The sequence below is a fragment of the Dryobates pubescens genome, chromosome 11 (genome assembly GCF_014839835.1).
Source record: "Dryobates pubescens isolate bDryPub1 chromosome 11, bDryPub1.pri, whole genome shotgun sequence".
Classification (NCBI taxonomy): Eukaryota; Metazoa; Chordata; class Aves; order Piciformes; family Picidae; genus Dryobates; species Dryobates pubescens.
The window spans coordinates 10580505-10600729 of NC_071622.1; the positions used below are offsets into that span (position 1 = coordinate 10580505).

The 20225-nt window shown below is 49.4% G+C and overlaps 1 protein-coding gene across 1 annotated transcript; it reads right to left on the reverse strand.

The window, feature by feature from the left end:
• Positions 1-14950: 14950 nt before the first annotated feature.
• LOC104301596 (zinc finger protein 493) lies at positions 14951-18521 on the reverse strand. The gene is made up of 2 exons (XM_009902001.2): positions 18351-18521; positions 14951-16963 (listed from the first exon to the last, which is right to left on the reverse strand). The coding sequence occupies exon 2, from the start codon at positions 16853-16855 to the stop codon at positions 15692-15694; it is 1164 nt and encodes a 387-aa protein (XP_009900303.2). The 5' UTR covers positions 16856-16963; positions 18351-18521; the 3' UTR covers positions 14951-15691.
• Between the last annotated feature and the right edge of the window lie 1704 nt (positions 18522-20225).

A 20225-nucleotide genomic window follows, 5' to 3' on the forward strand; every position in this document is an offset into this window, starting at 1 on the left:
GTGCTGCTTTAAACTCTCCAGATTCTGCTCAGGCTGGACCCATTGCTGAGGGGTGGGTTTGTCCCCTGTTTCCAAGCTGTCAGCACAGAAAGGATCTACCTGCATCCCTGCCTGCTGTTCTTGCAGGGCGACATTGCCATCTGCTGCCTGCTGCTCGGCAGGACATGCCAGCCTGACGGCCTCCCAGCCCCGGCCCTCACAGAATCATGGGCGGATTTGGCTTGGAAGGGACCTTTAAACCTCATCTAGTCCAAGCCCCCTGCAGTCAGCAGGGACATCTTCAACTAGAACAGGCTGCTCAGAGTCCTGTCCAAGCTGACCTGGGGTGTTTCCATGGATGGAGCATCTAGCACCTCTCTGGGCAATCTGGACCAGTGTCTCACCACCCTCAGCATAAAAAAAGATTCTTCCTTCTATCTGGTTGAAATCTCCCTTTTTTAGGTTAAACCCATCACCCCCTCTCCTGTCACAACAGGGCCTGATAAAAAGATGCTCCTCATCTTTCTCATAGCCTCCCCTTTAAGTACCAAAAGGTCAAAAGAACATCTCCATGGAGGCTTCTGTTCTCCAGGCTGAACAACCTTCATCCCAGATTTCAAGGGGACTGTCCCTTTGGAGACCCTCCAGCACCAAGCACCACAGGCACTGGGGCAGCACCCACACCACTATCTCCACAGAGAGCTGCCTTTCAAGGATGCCCCTCTGGCACCAAATCTTGAGGGCAGCTCATGGCTTCAGCCCAGGAATGCCACCAAGCATCTCCAGGTCCACTCCTCAAGAGCTGTGTCTGTGGCTGGAATGCTCATTTGCAGCTTATGAACATGCAATCATCCAGCAGCATGAGGATGACAGAGCAGCATCCCAAACCAGGGCTGTGTCCCCTGCTGACAGCCTGGCTTTGCAAGCACCAGCCCCACCACTCCGAACTGTCACAAAGCAAGTCCTGGTCAAGGAGCAGTGCCCTTGGCTATGCTGGTGACTCACCTGCTGAACAGGAACACATACCTCCAGCTCTTCTTCCTTGAGTTCTTCATCTGGAAACACAAAGATGGTATTTTTTTAAACCCATAGCCACCCCAAGAGACATACATTTAGTTTAAACATTAAAGCACTGCATATTGTTTCTACAGCTTAAGATAGGAGATGCCATCAAGGGAAGGAGAAGAGTAGTAATTATCTGCAGTTCAGAAGTTTAATCTTTAGAGAAGGAGTTGGGTTTGCAGCTATCCTTGTGACATGCTTCTAAGCTGATCTGTTCTGAGAGGCTGAGCAGTTTACAATTGAGATTACCTGCCTGAGACAGGAGGTTTCCACAAGGAGGCCTGGGTTTATAGGTCACCAACACAGACTAAGGCTGCTGGTTGCTGTGATCTTTGAGAGGACAGGCTCACAGAAGATGGCATGGTAGCATCATTGAATCATAGAATTGTTAGGTTGGAAGGGACCTCAAGGTTCATCCAGTTCCAACCCCGCTGCCATGGGCAGGGACACTTCACACTACATCAGGTTGCCCAGAGCCACATCCAGCTTGGCCTTAAAAGCCTGCAGGGATGAGGCTTCCACCACCTCCCTGGGCAACCTGTGCCAGTGTCTCACCACCCTCATGATGAAGAGCTTCTTCCTAACAGCCAATCTGAATCTACCCATTTCTAGTTTTGTTCCATTCTCCCTGGTCCTATCACTACCTGATACCCTAAAAAGTCCCTCCCCAGCTTTCTTGGAGGCCCCCTTAAGATACTGGAAGGCCACAATAAGGTCTCCTTGGAGCCTTCTCTTCTACAGACTGAATAGCCCCAACTCCTTCAGTCTGTCCTTGTAGGAGAGGTGCTCCAGCCCTCTGCTCATCGTTGGAGGTCACTACCAGTAAAAAAATAGAGGAGAAATATCATGTAAGTAACTGGGAAAGGGAATCTGTAATAAATCACAGAGCCATTTTGGTTGGAAGAGTCCCTTAGGCTCAAGTCCCACCCAGCAGTGCTAGCTCCACCACTAAACCAAGTCCCTCAGCACCACATCTATGTACCTTTTAAATCACCCCAGGGATGGTGACTCCAACACTTCTCTGGGCAGACAACCCTTTTGGTGAAGAAATTTTTCATCACATTCAACCTAAACCTCCCTTGGCACAACTTGAGGCACCCTTGGCTTCTCTTATGCTGTTGGCCACGACTACAGGGACTATCCCCAAAACCTGGCTGACAGTCAACAAGAAGGATTACACTGTATGGCTTCTGAAGGGATCTAGATGCCTTCATACACGAGCTTACAGACCCAGCAGCACTTCTCTAGAAAACAGCATCGTTGTTTCCTGCATGAACTGGTGGAGGATGCTGGGGGGCAGCAGCTACCAGCACTGATTGCTGGGTGATGGAAGAGGAGGAAGGTGTAACAGCAGGCTTCGTGTGATTGCTGTTGCAGAAGGCAGAGAGTGGTCAGGTGTGAGGGGTCCCTAACCTTCACTTGGAAAGCAATGGAGCTGAGGAGAGCTCTGCTGGAAACAGATGTTTGTGTCTGGTAGCAAGATCTGCTGTGACACTGTTAAATGCTGCAGTAGCATTTCCTACCCTTTCCACCCACGTGGCCATGCAGCTGCCCCTGGATCCCGGTCTTCCCAGTTACTGGCACCTGGATGTGCCACAGCCTCAGTGCAGTTGTGGCACAGACACCCAGGAGCTGACTTTAGACATCCCCAAAGAGCTGGGACATCAGCTTAGGATCGCTGCTCCATAGCTGCCTCATCCCAATGGCCCATGGGGCTGGGGGGGGTTCTTCTGAGACAGCCCCAGGGCATCCCTTCCTCTGAGCCTGTAATTTGGCTTCCAGTCTGCCTTTGTGCCTCAATGATGAGCCTGGGAGTGCCTTAGACAGGGTATTATTTGGGCTTCCTCCCACCATTGCTTCTCTGTGGGCAGGCAACATGGTGTTTATCCCATAACACTGGTAACCAGGGACTGCAGGGGAAAAGGGAGGACTTCAAAAATAAAAGTAACAATCATAATGATTTTTAAAAAAGAGGCACTCACTTGTGTGCTGCAGCTTTGGGGACATCTTTCTCTTCTTGAGTCACTGTTTTCTCAACCAGGCCGTATGACTTCCATAGAGAGAATAGAATAGAATAGAAATAGAATAGGGATAGGGGTAGGGGTAGGGGTAGGGGTAGGGAAGGATAGGATAGGGAAGGATAGGATAGGGAAGGATAGGATAGGGAAGGATAGGATAGGGAAGGATAGGATAGGGAAGGATAGGATAGGGAAGGATAGGATAGGGAAGGATAGGATAGGGAAGGATAGGATAGGGAAGGATAGGATAGAATAGAACAGAACAGAACAGAACGGAAAAGACTTTTGAGGTCATCAAGTCCAACCTATCATCCAACACTATCTAATCAACTAAACCATGGCACCAAGCACCCCATCCAGTCTCTTCTTAAACACCTCCAGTGATGGTGACTCCACCACCTCCCTGGGCAGCCCATTCCAATGGCCAATCACTCTTTCTATGAAGAACTTAGTCCTAACACCCAGCCTAAAACCTCCCCTGGTGCAGTTTGAGGCTGTGTCCTCTTGTTCTGGTGCTGGTTGCCTGGGAGAAGAGACCAACCCTCACCTGGCTACAACCTCCCTTCAGGTTGTTGTAGACAGCAATAAGGTCTCCCTCTTCTCCAGGCTGGATATTAGGAAGAATTTCTTCACTGAAAGCCTCCTCTTCTCCAGTCTAAGCAACCCCAGCTCCCTCAGCCTCTCCTCATTAGTGCACAGCATCTCAGAAGGCTTTTTCCTGGCTGCATCTTCAGCACAGAGCTGTGCTGCAGTGAGAAAGCAGCCCAGGACACCACGTTCCTCACAGCCCTGAGCAAGGAGCACAGCTCATGCTGTTTTTTTTCTTGACAATGTTTATCCCCTGCTTCAAGAGTCTGAAGGGGAGAGCAATACTCATCAAAATGATCTTTTGCAGCATTTATTTTCCTCTCAGCTGAATGCCTGCCCTGGACAGGGAAAGAGCTGTTGTATGGTGAAGGAAGGACCCCTCCAGGTAGCCCAAAACAGCCAGCACGGCTGGAGCGGGACCAGCAATGCCAGAGTCACCATGGGACCTCCCCAGCCTGGCCATACTTTTGGCAACCTGTGCTAAAGAGAGAGCTTCAGCCCTGGCCCCTGCTTTCTTTGTAGCTTGTGAATAAGCCTCAGCTGGCCCCACTGATGATGGTCCTCTCAGAGTAATGAGTTGAACCTGCCCCCAGCCTCTGCAGAGCTCTTCTCACAACTTTCTCTCACACTCTATATTAAACCATGCCCAGCTTGTGTTCAGTAACAGCTTCCCTATAGGTTCAAGTCCTACCACTGTTCCCCAACACAAACTAAACCACTCTGCTTTGCAGAGATGCTGCCAAGACCCAGTGAATGCTTTTTGCTGGTAAGGTATTGTTTGCTCCAGTCCCACAGGAGGTTACATGGGAATAAAACTATTGGGAGGAGGATTTCAGACTACCAGAAGCAGGGATAGTAATGTATGGGGAACTGGGAAGCCACTTCATTTGTATCAGACCCCTGCCACAAATCATGGTTTCAGCCCTAGGAGAGTTGCTCACACATGCCACCACTCATCAGTGACCTCATGGTCCAGTTATCTCTGACTCCAGAGAGAAAAGACTTTGCATGTCTCTCCTTTCCTGTGGCCACTGCAAGATCAGTTCCTTCAAGTGCTTAAATCTAGAGATCACTCCAAGACACAGGCTCTCATTTACTGCATTCAAGTTGTCCACGAGAGGAACACCAGAGGAGATGAGCACCCAGGGAGCAGGCAGTGGGATGGCCATGCATCCACCTGGCAAGTGGTGCTTTGCTCTGGCCCATCCTCAGGATGCTCCAAGTGCAGCCCAGGGTGTCTACTTCATCCCATGTGCTCCCCCAGTTCCTGAAAGCAGGATCATATTCTTGTATTTGCACATGCAAAGCCCTGGTGCAGAGGTGCAGGACTGAAGGCTGCTCTGCAGCATTTATGTTGAAATATAAGCTGTTGCCAGGACTTTAGGGGATTTAATTTCTGCTAATCCCAAATAAAACAACTGTAGCCAGAGAGTTCTTGGGGCTGAGATTGCCTGCAAAGGCTGTAGCCAGGTGGGGGTTGGTCTCTTCTCCCAGGCAACCAATGGCAGAACAAGAGGACACAGCCTCAAGCAGCACCAGGGGAAGTTTAGGCTCGAGGTGAGGAGAAAGTTCTTCACAGAAAGAGTAACTTCCCATTGGGATGTGCTGCCCAGGGAGGTGGTGGAGTCACCATCCCTGGAGGTGTTCAAAAAAGGATTGGATGTGGCACTTGGAGCCATGGTTTAGCTGTCATGAGGTCTTAGGTATTAGGTAATAGGTTAGACTTGATGATCTCTGAGGTCTTTTCCAACCTGGTTGATTCTGTGAGACAGCTCAAAACAAGGGGGAAAGTGTGATTTCAGTGCCAGAGAGGAGCCAGAAGGAAGGGAAAGCCAAGCAGTTTGTGCAAAACAGGCTGTAAGAGATGCAGGGAGGAAATATCCCTGTGGGAAAGCTCCCACACTGGGGAAGGACAGAAACACACACGCTGGACTTGTGGAGAGGGAGAAGCAGCCTGCACAGTAGCCAAGGAATAATCAGACAGTGACAGATATGTCTTGAAAAGGACAAGAGGCAGGGATTTAGTGCAATACACTGGAGACAGAATCACAGAATTGCCTAAATTGGAAAAGACCTCCGAGATCTTTGAGTCAAATCATTATCCTAACACTGACAAGTCCTTGAGTAAACCACATCCTCCAGGGATGGGGACTCCACCACCTCACTGGGCAAGCCATTCCAATGCCTGATAACCCTTTCAGTGAAGAAATTCTTCCTAATATCCAACCTAAACTGAGTTGAAGGTGACAGCATAGAGTCCAGAGAGGAAGGCAGGGGTAAATCACCCAGTGAGCACTACTGGGGCTGGGCTGCCTTTTTGGAAAGCTGCCTCTGGAAAACAGGTTTGCCCTTGTGGTGTGTCTGAGCAGCTATCCTGAAGTGCTCTTCCACCTCTCTGCAGCAGTGAGCTGTGGCAGGAGGGGCAGCCTGTACACTGCTATCCATAGCTTTCCCTTCGGGGAGCAAGGAAAAAGGTAAAAGCAGTGCTGACATTTCCCAATGTCTCAGCCAGCTGGCTTCAAACCATCCAGCAGCCTCTGAACAAGGGTGCTAGTAAATCAGCATCCAAAGAGGAATTCAGGTTCCAAAGAGGAATTCACCGCACCACTTCTCAGTGAGAGGAATGGGGCTGCTTCTTTTCTGTGCTGGGGTTTGCTACTGGCTTTGCCTTCCTCAGCAGTGATTGCTCAGATGTCTTCCTCCCCACACCTCCCTGGCCTTGCCACGGCATGGGGAGCAGATGAACGTTGCTCTCCAGACCCCTCAAGCAGCATGAGCTCCTTGGGCCATTTTACACATGTGCAAGAAAGCAGGGTAGGGCCCACTGTCCTGCCTGCAAAAATGCAAAGAGCAGTGGTGTGAAAATCAAACTGTCACAGGCCTCACCTCCCCTTCTCAGCACCACACATCCCACAGACAGCAAACCCACTGGCTGCTGGCTGCATCTGGCTCATGGGCAGGGGCTGATTTTCATTCTCTTTGCATGTTCTGCATAGAAGAGAGGAGTAGCAATGTGGCTGCATTGCTCTGTCTGTATCTAGGGGCAGGAGGCATCTTGGCTTGCCAGCATCTGCTGCTGGCAGCACACAGGGCAGCTGCTCTGCTGAGCCAGCACAGAGGGCTGTCAGGCAGCTTTCCTATCCTCGCCAAGCTGTCCTTGGTTTCTCACCCTTTTGCTATTTTTATTTCTCTGGAAAGGCTCTGTGTGGCCAGGTGACCTTTATTAAGATCATGTTATTTAATACTGCATGATTCTGCATTTGCATGGAGCTCTTTTCTCTTCTGGGCTCAGGAATGGGAGAAGCTGCTACTGCTTGCCTGGCCCTGTGACACGGGAGCTGCTTAACCGTCAAGGGAAACGGCCACCGGGTCTGAAAGCTGGCACAGGATCAAGGCCTCTGTAATTAACAACATCTGCATTTTGTTTCCTGGTGGTTCTGCAGTTTAAAACCCAGGAAAACAGTTAATAAAGTGCAGAAAATAAAAAAGTGTATGCCCATTACCTCTTGTCCCATCACTGGGGACCACTGAGATAAGTCTGGCCCCATCTTTCTGACACCAACCCCTTGGATATTTGCTAGATCCCCTCTCAGACTGGGAGCTCCAAGCTAAACAACCTCAGGTCTCTCAGCCTTTCCTCATATGACAGATGTTCCAGTCCCCACAACATTTTAGTGGCCCTGTGCTGCACTCTCTCCAGCAGTTCTTTGTCCTTCTTGAGCTGGGGAGCCTAGAACTGGACACAGTGCTGCAGGTGAGACCTCATAAGTGCAGAGTAGAAGGGGAGAAGAACCTCCCTTGACCTACTGGCCACACTCCTTTTAATGCATCCCAAGATACTCTCATGCAGAGTACATTGGATATGACAATGACAGGTGAAACACTTGCACCCTTTGCTGGGAGAGCCCCACTCTGAAGCAGAACTGCATCGAGCATGTCTACATCAAGAAGCTCCTTTCTGAGAGCAAGAACAGGGACTGGACAGTTGGTAAAAATGGCTTTTCTCAGGGACCTGATAGCTGAGGCAATTAGGAGAGAATTAAACTGACATTTCTAGCTTGCACTGTAAGAGAGATGTGCAGTAGTGAAATAATTAAGAAGTTACTGCTGGGAACATCCCGTTCTCCCACTCGGCTGCTGCAAAGAACAAAAGGGCAAGAAGCAGTTTTGGCTTCTTTCTTTCTTTTTCTTTCTTTCTTTCTTTCTTTCTTTCTTTCTTATTCCCCCCCCCCCCCTTTCTTTCATTCTTGATAATTAATTGCTCATTACTGCTGCATCCCTGACTGCTAGAACCCAAGGGTTTTCCAAATGACGACAGAGATATTTAGCGGTCGGGATCTGGTTGATCCAGCCTCGTCTGGTGACAAACAACAGTCTGCCAGCCCAGCCCTCTCTGCTCAAGTTACTCACATGAAGGGTTTAGAGTTTCATTCTCTGGTTTATAGCACTTGCCTGAAAGGTCTTTCCAGCAACTGCCTAGAAGCAGCTCCACGATCAAGCTGCAGCTCCATCCCTCGCTGTCTCTTGCTGTCCAGCACCATCTGCTTTGCCACCAGTTACACTGGTGTACCAGCTGCATCTAAGCGGCTCAGGCAGGGAAAGTGGTCCTCTGGATGGGAACCCACCTTGGAGCATCCTCGTGTAGATAAGGCTAACAGTGCCAGCTCCTCCCAAGGGCTCAGCTGGTCCTTTCCAGAGATTACTTCCCAGCTGTTTTTTCACAATGCCACAAACACTGTGCTCGGGAAGGAAGATTCGCCAGCAACCTGAGTGTCTCATGGGTCCAGAGGTGAGCCTGAAAGATGAGGAACAGCCAGGGGACACAAGACACTTACCTTGCTGATCTCTTCATTGCAGAAAGGGCCCTAGCATGTGTGAGAAAACAAGGCTCCTTCTAGACCTTTCTAAAAGAGTTATATTTATTGTCTGCCCACAGGATTGCAGCCTGGTCATGATCCAAGTGCCAGCATGCTCTTCACATGAACCTCAGGCTTCTTGAGGCAACCCCAAGTCATCACTGCTTCCAGCAGCTGTGCTTGGCTTGTACTTCAGCCCATCACCCAAGGGCAACACTCCTGTGCTAGCCCAATGCTAGGTTTGCTTGCAGGAGACAACAACAGCATCTGATGTTTCCCAAGTCAGAGTATCCCTGGATTTTAGTCTCTCTCATGCAGAGAGAGGTTGTGTATATCCTGAGCTGGTGTTTAGCAGAAGGGAGAAAAAGGCTTTCTGTGGTTTTAGGACAAGCATCCCCTTCCCCAACAAGGTAAGCGGTGACAGATGAAGCTCAGAGCAGGTATGTGCTGCTCCAGAGTCTCTGTCATTCTATTCAGTATTCAGTATCACCAAGGTTGGAAGAGACCTCAAAGATCATCAAGTCCAACCTGTCACCACAGACCCCATGACTAGAGTAGGGAGGACAATAGTGCCCACTGCAGGCTTGAACTCACAAGCTTCCCATTAAGGGTCTTATGTGCTACCAACTGAGCCACACTTCCAGCCTGCTTCAGCCTGTCCAGCCTCCTGCATGAAAACTCTTCCAGGAAGCATTTGGGGACCAGTCTGGAAGAACAGGGAGGTTGCACGCTAGGCTGACACCATCATTTCCACTGCCAAGGGCAGTGGTTGTGTTTTATAAGACTGTACACAGTCAGCCAGCAAATGCTTTACTGAGTAAGACAGGAAAGTCACTAAATACTCTTCCTCAAGAGTGTTTCCTGATGAGAGAAGCAAAAAAGCAATTACAGCAAACTGTGAACTAAAAAGGAAGTCAGGTCAAAAGACAGGTGAGTGCACAATGCACTCAGCAAGGCTCTGTGCTGCAGATTGCTAAAAGCCCCCCAGATTTGTTTCGCCTTTTTGAGCATGAACAAAACAGCTCAAGCTGAGCCCTTCCTCATTCAGAGCTGGCTGTCTTCCATCACAAGAGATCACATCAGGTTGAGGAAGTCCATGCAAAAAGAGAAAACTGTCCTTGTCTCCAGTTTGGAGAGAAGCAGAGACCTTTCACCCAGCCACCTCCGTGGGCCGGACCTTTACTCCGACTTTGCTGCCAGCAATAACCCTTTGCATTTTGGGAAGATGTCCTGCATTGCTTGGATGGTGCTTCTGGATTCCTTATTCTGCCTTTCACAGTGGTAAAAACCCTGCTGAAGGGGCTGAGCCCTGGTCCTGACCACCTGGCCATGCAGTGAGTTAGCTCAAACCAGTTAAGGGGAGTAGTTGTTAAGTCACGAGCTGGTGGCTAGGCTACCTTCCTGTCACCTCTGCATGGCTCTGAGCGCAGGGACCTAACCTCAAGAGTCCCTCACAGCCAGCAAGATGTGTGCTGATAGTTTGTGAAGAAACAGAGCTGCTCAGGTAACTACTCCTGCTTCCAGATTTGAAAGCCTTAATGAGAAAAGGAGTTGATAGCTCTGATGTTTTCTTCTAGCAGATAAACAAGAGGAAAGCTGTTCTGTGAACTGCATGAGCACACCCTCCTCTGGAAAACACCATTCCCATGCAGCAGCTGTAGTTCAGCAGCATAGCCATCCTACAAGTGGATTTACAAGTGGACTGCACTCTGGTGCAGGAAGCTGCATTGCCCTGTGATGCTATGGCATTTTAGAATAGAATAGAATCAACCAGGTTGGAAAAGACCTTTGAGAACAAGTCCAACCTATCACCCAACACCATCTAATCAACCAAACCATGGCACCAAGCACCTCATCCAGTCTCCTCCTAAACACCTCCAGTGATGGTGACTCCACCACCTCCCTGGGCAGCCCATTCCAATGGCCAGTCACTCTTTCTATGAAGAACTTCTTCCTAACATCCAGCCTGAACCTTCCCTGGTGCAGCTTGAGACTGTGTCCTCTTGTTTTGGTGCTGGTTGCCTGGGAGAAGAGACCAACCCCCATCTGGCTACAACCTCTGTGTCATGGGCTAGCTTCCACTGCTCTTTAAAATGATTCTAACCTTGCACAGGCCCACAGCTTCTCAAAGCTTCAGACACAGCTGGGATCACCAAAATAAAACCACTATTACCCTCCCTATTGCCAGTATGTTATCCTAGTGAAATGCTATTCATCTGCTCTTCTGTTAGTGAGATCTCAGCCCCTGCTTGTTTTCAGTCTGTAAGGAGGAAAACTGCAGTGGAGGCTCCTGATGCCAACAGAAACTTTAGAAGATCAGAGGCAGATTATCACATGATGAAACCTCACTTTAAATAAAAGCTGCCTCCTCCAGAGATTTCAGTGCCCTTTACTCAGTTTAATTGACAAATGATGGATTGCTTAGTTTACATCAAAGATTCCTGCTTCAGACTCCTCCATACCAGGAGAAGGCAAAGAATGCAAGAAGAGGATGATGATATGCAGGGGGAATAAAAAGACTGTATGACAGTAGCTTTTCTTTTGTGCAGGGTGCTGGAGCTACCCTTCAGAAGCTGGGGTGTATTCACTGCCCAACACCTTTGCTAACTAAGTAAGAAAAGAGAACCAGAGCTGCCAAGGACTGGCCAGTGATTCCAGGTCAGTGTGGCTCAGGGATATGCAGCACTAGAGCTATTCTAACTTCTCAGTCTTGGGACAATCTTCCTGAGATGGAAATGAGATGGGCAGGAGTGATGGAATGAGGGGACAGGAAAGTTATCAAAGAGCAAAGGGTAGTTCTCTGCTCTGTGGTTCACAAACACCATTCAGTAATCAAAAGTACTCACAGAGCCAGGATCCCCTGCTGCAGCTTTGTGCTCCTGTCCAAGTACTTCCTGTAACCAAAGGGAACCACTCTTGGTGACATGACTTAGTGGAGCTAACTGGCCTGGATCAGGAACAGTGTGGCCAGCAGGAGCAGGGAAGTCATTCTGCCCCTGTACTCAGCACTGGTTAGGACACACCTTGAATCCTGTGTCCAGTTCTGGTCCCCTCAATTTAAGAAGGACATTGAAACTCTTGAACATGTCCAGAGAAGGGCAACGAGGCTGGTGAGGGGTTTGGAGCACAAGCCCTATGAGGAGAGGCTGAGGGAGCTGGGGTTGCTTAGCCTGGAGAAGAGGAGGCTCAGGGGAGACCTTCTTGCTGTCTACAACTACCAGAAGGGAGGTTGTAGCCAGGTGGGGGTTGGTCTCTTCTCCCAGGCAACCAGCACCAGAACAAGAGGACACAGTCTCAAGCTGCACCAGGGGAGGTTTAGGCTGGATGTTAGGAAGTTCTTCACAAAAAGAGTGACTGGCCATTGGAATGGGCTGCCCAGGGAGGTGGTGGAGTCACCTTCACTGGAGGTGTTAAAGAAGAGACTGGATGGGGCAGTTGGTGCCATGGTTTAGTTGATTAGATAGTGTTGGATGATAGGTTGGGCTCAGTGATCTTGAAGGTCTTTTCCAACCTGGTTAATTCTATTCTATTCCATCCCATTCCATCCTCTGACCTCTGCTGTAACCACAGGGTTCAATGAAGCCATTGCTGTGGAGCAGGTGTATTTGCTCAGAATTTCCCTGTTTCAGCTGCACATCATAACTGGCTATGTCTGTTGTAGGCTATCAGCAACTCAGACTGACACTGTGGGAGTGGCAGGGCCTGGGAGAGACTTCCAAACCTTTATATTAAAGAAGTGACAATCTCTGGGTTAAATTGAGCTCTAAGGGATTTCCTGTAGCTTGCACAGGAGTTAGTGGAAGTTTCTTTGCACACTTTTCCTAGAAGCTATCACATATTTTTACTATTCCCTTCACACACCCAAGTGCTTTATATGCAAGTCAACCTTCCAGGCAGGTATCTTTTGTAACAACCTTTTAGTTAGGCCTAGTAGTTTTCATTTCACCAACCATTTACTCTTCCCATTAACCAGACCTTTGTTCAAAACACTTTCACCATTATGCTCTTGCAGGTAGGAATTCCACCAACTGCTAACACCAAAAGGCAGAATAACGAGATGCTCTCAATTACCACAACTGTCTAAGCAGAACAGTCACACAACATAAAAGTGCTCATAGTGGTGCAGTTTAATTGGATATTAACCCCCCCCCACAGCAAAGGCACCACTTACCAAAGGGAGAAGTAGCATGCTGAAAAGGGGAGACTCTAGCTGATGACTTCCAAATGGATTTAGAAGATGAGGGTGGAAACTTCATGCACGATAGCTTCTGGAATGGCTTTGTCACCTTGCTATCTGCCTTCTATCCAGGTCATTTCAGATTGTGGTGAAGAGCACAGTCCTTGCAGAATCATATAATGACCTCTCTCTGCAGATCAATTACCCCCAGTTTCCTTTCAGCCAGGATTTTTTTTTCATGGAAAGATTGCTCCTCTTAGAGAAGCTGAACACAGCCCTCAGATAAGACCATTCTTTTGCTATGGGGGCACATCAAAAGCCCTTTGGAAAGCTAAACCCATACTGGAACTACCCAAAGCAGGGAATGTGGAGGTCTCTCACACATGCATGTGGTACATGGGGTCCAGTCATCCCAGCAGAGGTACATCACCAAACCTCATCATTTCAGAGACAAATAACACACCCCTATGGATGGGATGCAGATCAGTTCCCTCATCTGGACACTCCTGTGAGGAATTGTAATAAAATGACTTGTTAGTGAGGCTGTCAGTATTAGAACAGAATAGAATAGAGTAGAGTAGAATAGAGTAGAGTAGGAATAGGGTAGAATAGAATAGGAATAGGAATAGACCAGACCAGGTTGGAAGAGACCTTTGAGAACATCAAGTCCAACCTATCACCCAACACTATCTAATCAACTAAACCATGGCACCAAGCACCCCATCAAGTCTCCTCCTGAACACCCCCAGTGATGGTGACTCCACCACCTCCCTGGGCAGCCCATTCCAAAGGCCAATCACTCTTTCTGTGAAGAACTTCTTCCTAACATCCAGCCTAAACCTCCCCTGGTGCAGCTTGAGACTGTGTCCTCTAATTAGTCCCCCATTCATTATCAAGCTAAAGTGCTGCTGCAGACAGTGGTTCAGCTTGATCTGAACCAAGGACCTCATCTCACACACAACCATACCCACAACTATTGGATATTAGGAAAAGTTTCTTTCCTGCAAGAGTGCTCAGACATTGGAACAGGCTGCCCAGGGAGGTGGTGGAGCCACTGTCCTTGGAGGTGTTCAAGAAACATGGGGACATGGCACTTTGGGACATAATTTAATGGCCATGGTGGTGCTGGGTTGACAGTTGGACTTGATGATCTTGGAGGTCTCTTCCAACCAAAACAATTCTATGATTCTGTAACACCTGCTCAGCTGTCACATGGGTGGAAAGTGCTGAACAGCCATCACCACTTTTTACTCTATGAAATATGCAAATGATGCAGTTGGTACTTTACATTAAACAGCCCAATAGCAAATGCCAAGGGATGCTGCCCTGAAGCTTTACTTCCATTGTGCTGCACAATTTCCTGCTGAAAAGACAGAGCACACTGAAAAGAGATGAATGAAATTATAGCAGCCAGAAGGGGAAATGAAGCAAAGCCTTCTGACATGGAAAGAGAAGTAAAATTTGAACTTATGGACAAAATGGATGCTTCTACTACAGAGTTTTACAGTAGATTAAGTGTCATGATGAAGTCTCAAAGTTACAAACCCCATAGGCCTAACTGAGTTACAGCCTTGGGATGTTCATCAGCACCTGCCTGAATCTGCTGGGCCAGTGTGTAAGGCATTTTTTCTTCTCCAACCATCTGAATCTAAATCAAAGTGAAGAGTCTAGCAGACACTTGGGCAGTACTCAAACACAAAACATGGTTTTGTTAGGAGAATCACAGAATAGATCTGGTTGGACCAGATTATCCAGTCCAACTGAAGGGTCAACACTAAACCATGTCCCTAAGCACCAGGTCCCCACTCTGCTTAAACACCTGTAGGGACAGTGACTGCATCACTGCCCTGGGCAGACCATTTCAATGTTTGAGAACCCTCTCAGTGAAGAAATATTTTCTAATATCCAGCCTGAACCCACCCCTGTGCAGCTGGAAACCATTTCCTCTAGTCCTGTCACCACCAAAGAGAAGAGGCTGGTCCCCTTCTTGCTCCAACCTCCCTTCAGGTAGTTGTAGAGGGCGATGGAGTCTCTCCTCAGCCCTCTCTTCTTCAGACTGAGCATCCCCAGCTCCCTCAGCTTCCTTATGTGTGAAAGCATTTAAATGAAGAAGGTTCCTGTGCAAGGAGTAGCAGAGTGACTTACATTTGGTCTTCTGCTCTGGGAATTTTGCATTCTCAAACATTTCCAGCTGTAATACTCAGCTGGACAGATTTAGAGTGCACGATTCCACGAGAGAGACAGATGTACTCAATCCCTCACCCCAAGAACATGCAGCATCATAGAGAAAAATCAAGATTTTTTCCATGATTACCAGACACTCAACTGATCCCATGAAAGTGCATCAGGGATAGGTACTCCCTTAGACAGAAACATTCATGGAATACAGCTGGAAACTGCTGAGTTTATTAAGGAACTGTTCTGTGGTTGCTTTTTGGTTCTTTTACTGTTAAATAACCAACACAATACTTCCCCTCCAAATAAAAACCAATAAGCAATGGCAAGAAAAGCTCAGTAGAATGCCAGGGACAGCTATGGAATGTTCTGAAGTAGCAAAGACCTGCAGCAGCAGATCTCCAAACCCAGTGCCAAAGAACCATCACACTGGAGCGGGAAGGACTAATTTGTCCAGTGACCAAGACTGCAGAGAGAAGTCTCACAGTCTGCGCATCTTTGTGAGAAGCTCAAGCTGACACATTGTCAGTTCAGCAAACTGAGGCAGTGCTGGCACACGTGAGCAATTTCCATCTTCTCAAGTCTCACAGTTCATGACTCAGTGGTAATTAGGTTATTCTTTTCATACAAAGCCAGTTTAAAGCCAGTACGTACGACCTCTACCAGTACAACTCCCAGAGATACCCATTACATAGTGCTCCCTGACAGCCATGGCTGGGAAGCAGGTCCAGACCGGCCTGAGCACATGCAGCGGAGTGCTGTCTCCAGCCCAACCGAGCAGACCTGGTTCAGGCAAGAAGCAGCCAAGGAGAGCCCAACCACAAATGGAACAAGAGTTAAGCTTTGTCTGGTCTGTGCGTGCGCTCGTGCCTCCGCAGGGTGCCCGACTCGGTGAAGGAGTGCCCACAGTAACCGCAAGAGTAGGGCTTTTCCCCGGTGTGGATGCGGTGGTGGCGCTGCAGCGATGCCAGCCGGGTGAAGGTCCCTCCACACTCCTCACAATAGAAGGGGCGCTCCCCAGAGTGCGTCTGCTGGTGTCTCTTCAGCCTGAGCAGCTGGACGAACGCCATGCCGCATTCCTGGCACTTGTAGGGCTTGTCCTGCCGGTGGATCACCTTGTGCTTGGACAGCAGGTTGGGCTTATCGAAACCTTTGCCGCACGTGGGACAGGCGTAAGGTTTATAGTCCTCTTCCTCAGCCCTGTGGCTCTCAGCGCAGGGCTGCCCGGTGTACTCCACGGTGTGCTGGTTGCGGTGCACCACGGACCAGGGGTTCCTGGCCATGCCGTTGCCCAGGATGACCATGGAGCGCTCGATCTTGTGCACGTTGCGCAAGTGCCTCCAGACGTCGGCCGTGCGGATGAATCCCTTGTCGCACTCGGGGCACCTGTGCGGGCGGTCGCTGGAATGGATGAGCTTGTGCATGCGCAGGTTGGCCGCACGGAAGAACTCCTTGGCACAGACGGGACACCGGTAGGAGCTTCCCAGCAGGTGACTGCGCTTGTGCTCCTGCAGCTCGCTCACGGCCTGGAAAGAGGAGCCGCACTTCCTGCACCGATACGGCGAAGCTTCCTCAGAGACAGGCTCCAGGTCCTCATGGAACGCGTCGGCAAGAGCGGTGCTTTCGCTGTCGTCGCACAGTCGCTGTGGTTTCTTGGACTGCTCAGAGGAACGGGGCTCCAAACCTTTATCTTCACACCGCAGGTCAAAGTCAGTACTGGAGGGGACAACGGCTCCAGCTCTACTCTCACCTTGTTTCTGGTAGTAGGTCTCATAGGCTTCTTTGTCTTCATGCTGCAGCTCCGCAGGAAGCTCCTGCTTACCTGAAGGTCCAGCGGAGTTGCAATGAGGACTGCATGCCTGTGAGTAATTCATATCTACCTCCTTCTGGAGGCTAGGTGTGTGGCACACTGGTTTAGTGGTCTTCCTGGAGTTATGAGAATGCTTCTCACCTGTGTCATGAACATTATTCTCAGAGTTCCAGTCCACATTCACATCCATCCTCTGAGGCAGGCACTACTCCACAGCTCATCGATGATGTGTACAGCAAGAGCTTCAGGTCTTTCATGGTAAGGCTCTCTCATTCTCAGCTCTCTTTTACAGTCCTCCCTAGAAAATGAAGTCAAATCCTCTGTCATAATCAAACCTTTGCTACAAATGTAAACTGATCAGTTTCTCTTGAAATTTGCCTGAAGATGAGAAATCTTCAGAAAAGTGGGGCACAAACACTTTGGGCACAGTCCTACACCAGAGCTGCCCCCACCACAGAGCTTTTTCTGAGGATTCACCCTTCATCTTTGTTTTCACCTTGCTAAACACGAACTAGAAGCACCAGTCACAAGGTGTTTTCTTCCAGAAACTACCCAGGTAACACAATGAGACCCAGCAACTATGTCAGCAAATAGCCAAAACCACAAGCAATGTTCAGAAGGGAGGTCTGAAAAGCGTGGGAGCACCTTTGGCCTCCCATTGTGACCAGCATTATCTTGAGGGTATTTGGGGTCCCTGTGCTACTACCAGCACAAAGCAAAGCTATGAAAGAGCTGTCCAAAAAGTTCAGAAATTGTCCTCCCAGGCTTCAAAGCACAGCCGGTAACGCTCCTGAGCTGGCCCAGCTTCAAATTCTCTGGGTAAGCTCCCTTTGCAGGCCAGCCTCGCTAGCAGAAAGTATGAGGCAATGGCAATTGGTCAGAAATAGCTGAGTCACAAACTTTCTTCTGAAGAAGATGCTTTCATTTATGCCACACCAAAGTATGGATTCACAAGAGGGGTTTGACGTTTGTCCCAGCAACCTCTGCTGACAGCAGCCTCACAGGGAGCAGTCACCCACCTGGTTTACACCTGAATTCACATTGAGCAGTGTAAGGTCATTGACTAGCCTAAACTCAGAATCAGAGAATCATTTTGGTTAGAAAAGACCTTCAAGATCATCAAGTCCATCCATTATCTAACTCTACCAAGTCTGATGCTAAAACCATGTCCCACAGCACCACACCTCTGCCTCTTTTAAAAACTTCCAGGGATAAGGATTCAACCACCTCTTTAGGGAGCCTGTCCTGATGGATATCTTGGCTGCCCTTCTGACCCCCACCTTCTCCTTCACACCCACTTTTCATATTCCCTTTACTCCCACTGCTTCACTTCCTTTTAACTGCTTTTGTCCAAGACTTCTCTGAACACAAGCACATGCAACATAGAAACATACATGCAATTTTCCCCATCTTTCTGCATTTTCCTGTGTACATAAAGCCTGTCTCTTTAGTTTCAGCAGGTTTAAACAGTTATAAAGGCATGCATTAAGTGAAAGGTCTTATTCACATCTCAGAAAGGCCAGCTTCATTTGAGACACAAATGTGCTTTCTTCTGCTGTGATACAGAAAACAAGCTGAATTAGCCTTCTTCATTAGTCACTGCCTGGAACAGAATGGCTCAAGTCACCCCCTAACTTCCACCACCCCCATTAATTTAATAACGGGGTGCAGGAGCCGTTCCTCACCTCCACCAAGGGGCTGAGCACCGCCGGCAGCACCCCAGCCCCACAACTCAGCTGGTATTTCCTTTGTTGAAGAAAAAACTTTTGCAAGGGAGGCTGGCACCGCTGGGCTCTTGAGAACTCCCTGACAAAGTCCCGTCCGCTGTCCACCGTGGGGGGAGGATATTTAACTCATGCCGTCGGCTTTAAGGAAAGAAATAAAAAAATCAATAAAATGCATCTTAAAAGAAAGAGATATATTTTGTTTTTCCCCCTCCAAGCAGAAAGAAGCCTTAAAGTTTCCCCCGTGGCTCTGGAGTACATCTCCCTCCGCAGCCGCCGGTGATTCCTTGGGACACCACCACCATCACACCTCCCTGCCCCCTCTACCGCTGCCCGCCCCGACCCGTACCTGCGGGGCTCCCGCTCCGCAGCCCCCGGCCCCACGGGCACCGCGCAGCCCCTTGCGCCGGCGCGGAGACCCCCGGCAGCGGCGCAACCGCAGCCCGGCCCGCAGCGGCCGGCGCCTGCCAGCAGCGGGGCGGGACCCGGGCAGCTCCCCCCGTCTCAGGGCTCGCAGGCAACGCCGACCAGGGGTGGGCCGAGACGGGGACCTCCCCTCCCGGCCCCGGCGCCCTTTTCAAATCGCTGCGGCTGCGGCAGCGGCGGGCCCCGGGCGCTGGGATGCGCGGAGGAACATCTGAGGCGCTGGATCCAAGCGAGCAGGTAAAGCGCAGATTCGTTTACGGCTGGAAAAGTCCTTCAACATCATCGAGTCCAGCCATTACCCAACTCTGCCAGGCCTTATAGCTGATAACACACCAATTTGGAGGAGAAACTTCTTGATCCTCTTGGCCTTGCAGCCCTCCCTCTTGTTCATACTTCTGTCAGCACCTTTCATTCCCACACATCCATTTTTACATTCCCATCACTAACATAACTGCTCAACAGGAGTCATCCAAGGTCCAATAGCCCAGCATTCCAGAAGCATTTCTGGAAAGCTCCCAACAGCATCTGTTCAACCACAACCAGTGGTCCCTGACCCAGTTCCCTCAGCACTCTGCATCTGTCCTCTCCATTATCGTACTGACCAGCTCTGCACTTCTGCACTCCAACATCTCCATCTCATCTCCCAGGGATCACTCCTGCTTTTAACACCACACTGATGATGCACACTGGACAGCTGTCCTGCTGTCTTAACAAAACTCCTACAGGTTTTGGGAATGGCTTTCTACTACCAACAGCAAACCCAGAACCCAAATTCAAAAGGAACAAGAGTGCACATTACAAGCACACCAAAATTTAAGAGTCCTCCATGCTCCACATGATCAGGCAGTTAGATTTATTAACATTCCTTCTATGACAATCCTTGAACCCATGAGAAGAAACCCAGGTGCTCCTTAGTATCATAGTCATAAAATGGTCTGGGTTGGAAAGAACCTCTGATGGTCATCTAGTCCAACACCCCTGCAGTGAACAGGAACATCCTCCATTAGATCAGGTTGCCCAGAGCCCTGTCCAGGGTTGGGGCCTCAACCACATCCCTGGGCACCCTGTTCCAGTGTTCCATCACCCTCATGGTAAAGAACTTGCTCCTAACATCCAATCTAAATCTATTCTTCTCTAGTTTGAAGCCATTGCCCCTTGTCCTGTGACTGCAGGCCTTTGCAAACAGTCCCTCTCCATCCTCCTTGTAGGCCCCCTTCAAGTACTAGAAGGTTGTTACTAGGTCTGCCCAGAGCCTTCTCTTCTCCAGGCTGAACAACCCCAGCTCCTTCAGCCTGTCATCACAGCAGTTGCTCCAACCCCCTGATCATTTTTGTGGCCCTCCTCTGGACCTGTTAGATCAGATCCATGTCCTTTGTGTTCTGAGAGCTCCAGAGCTGGACACAGTACCCC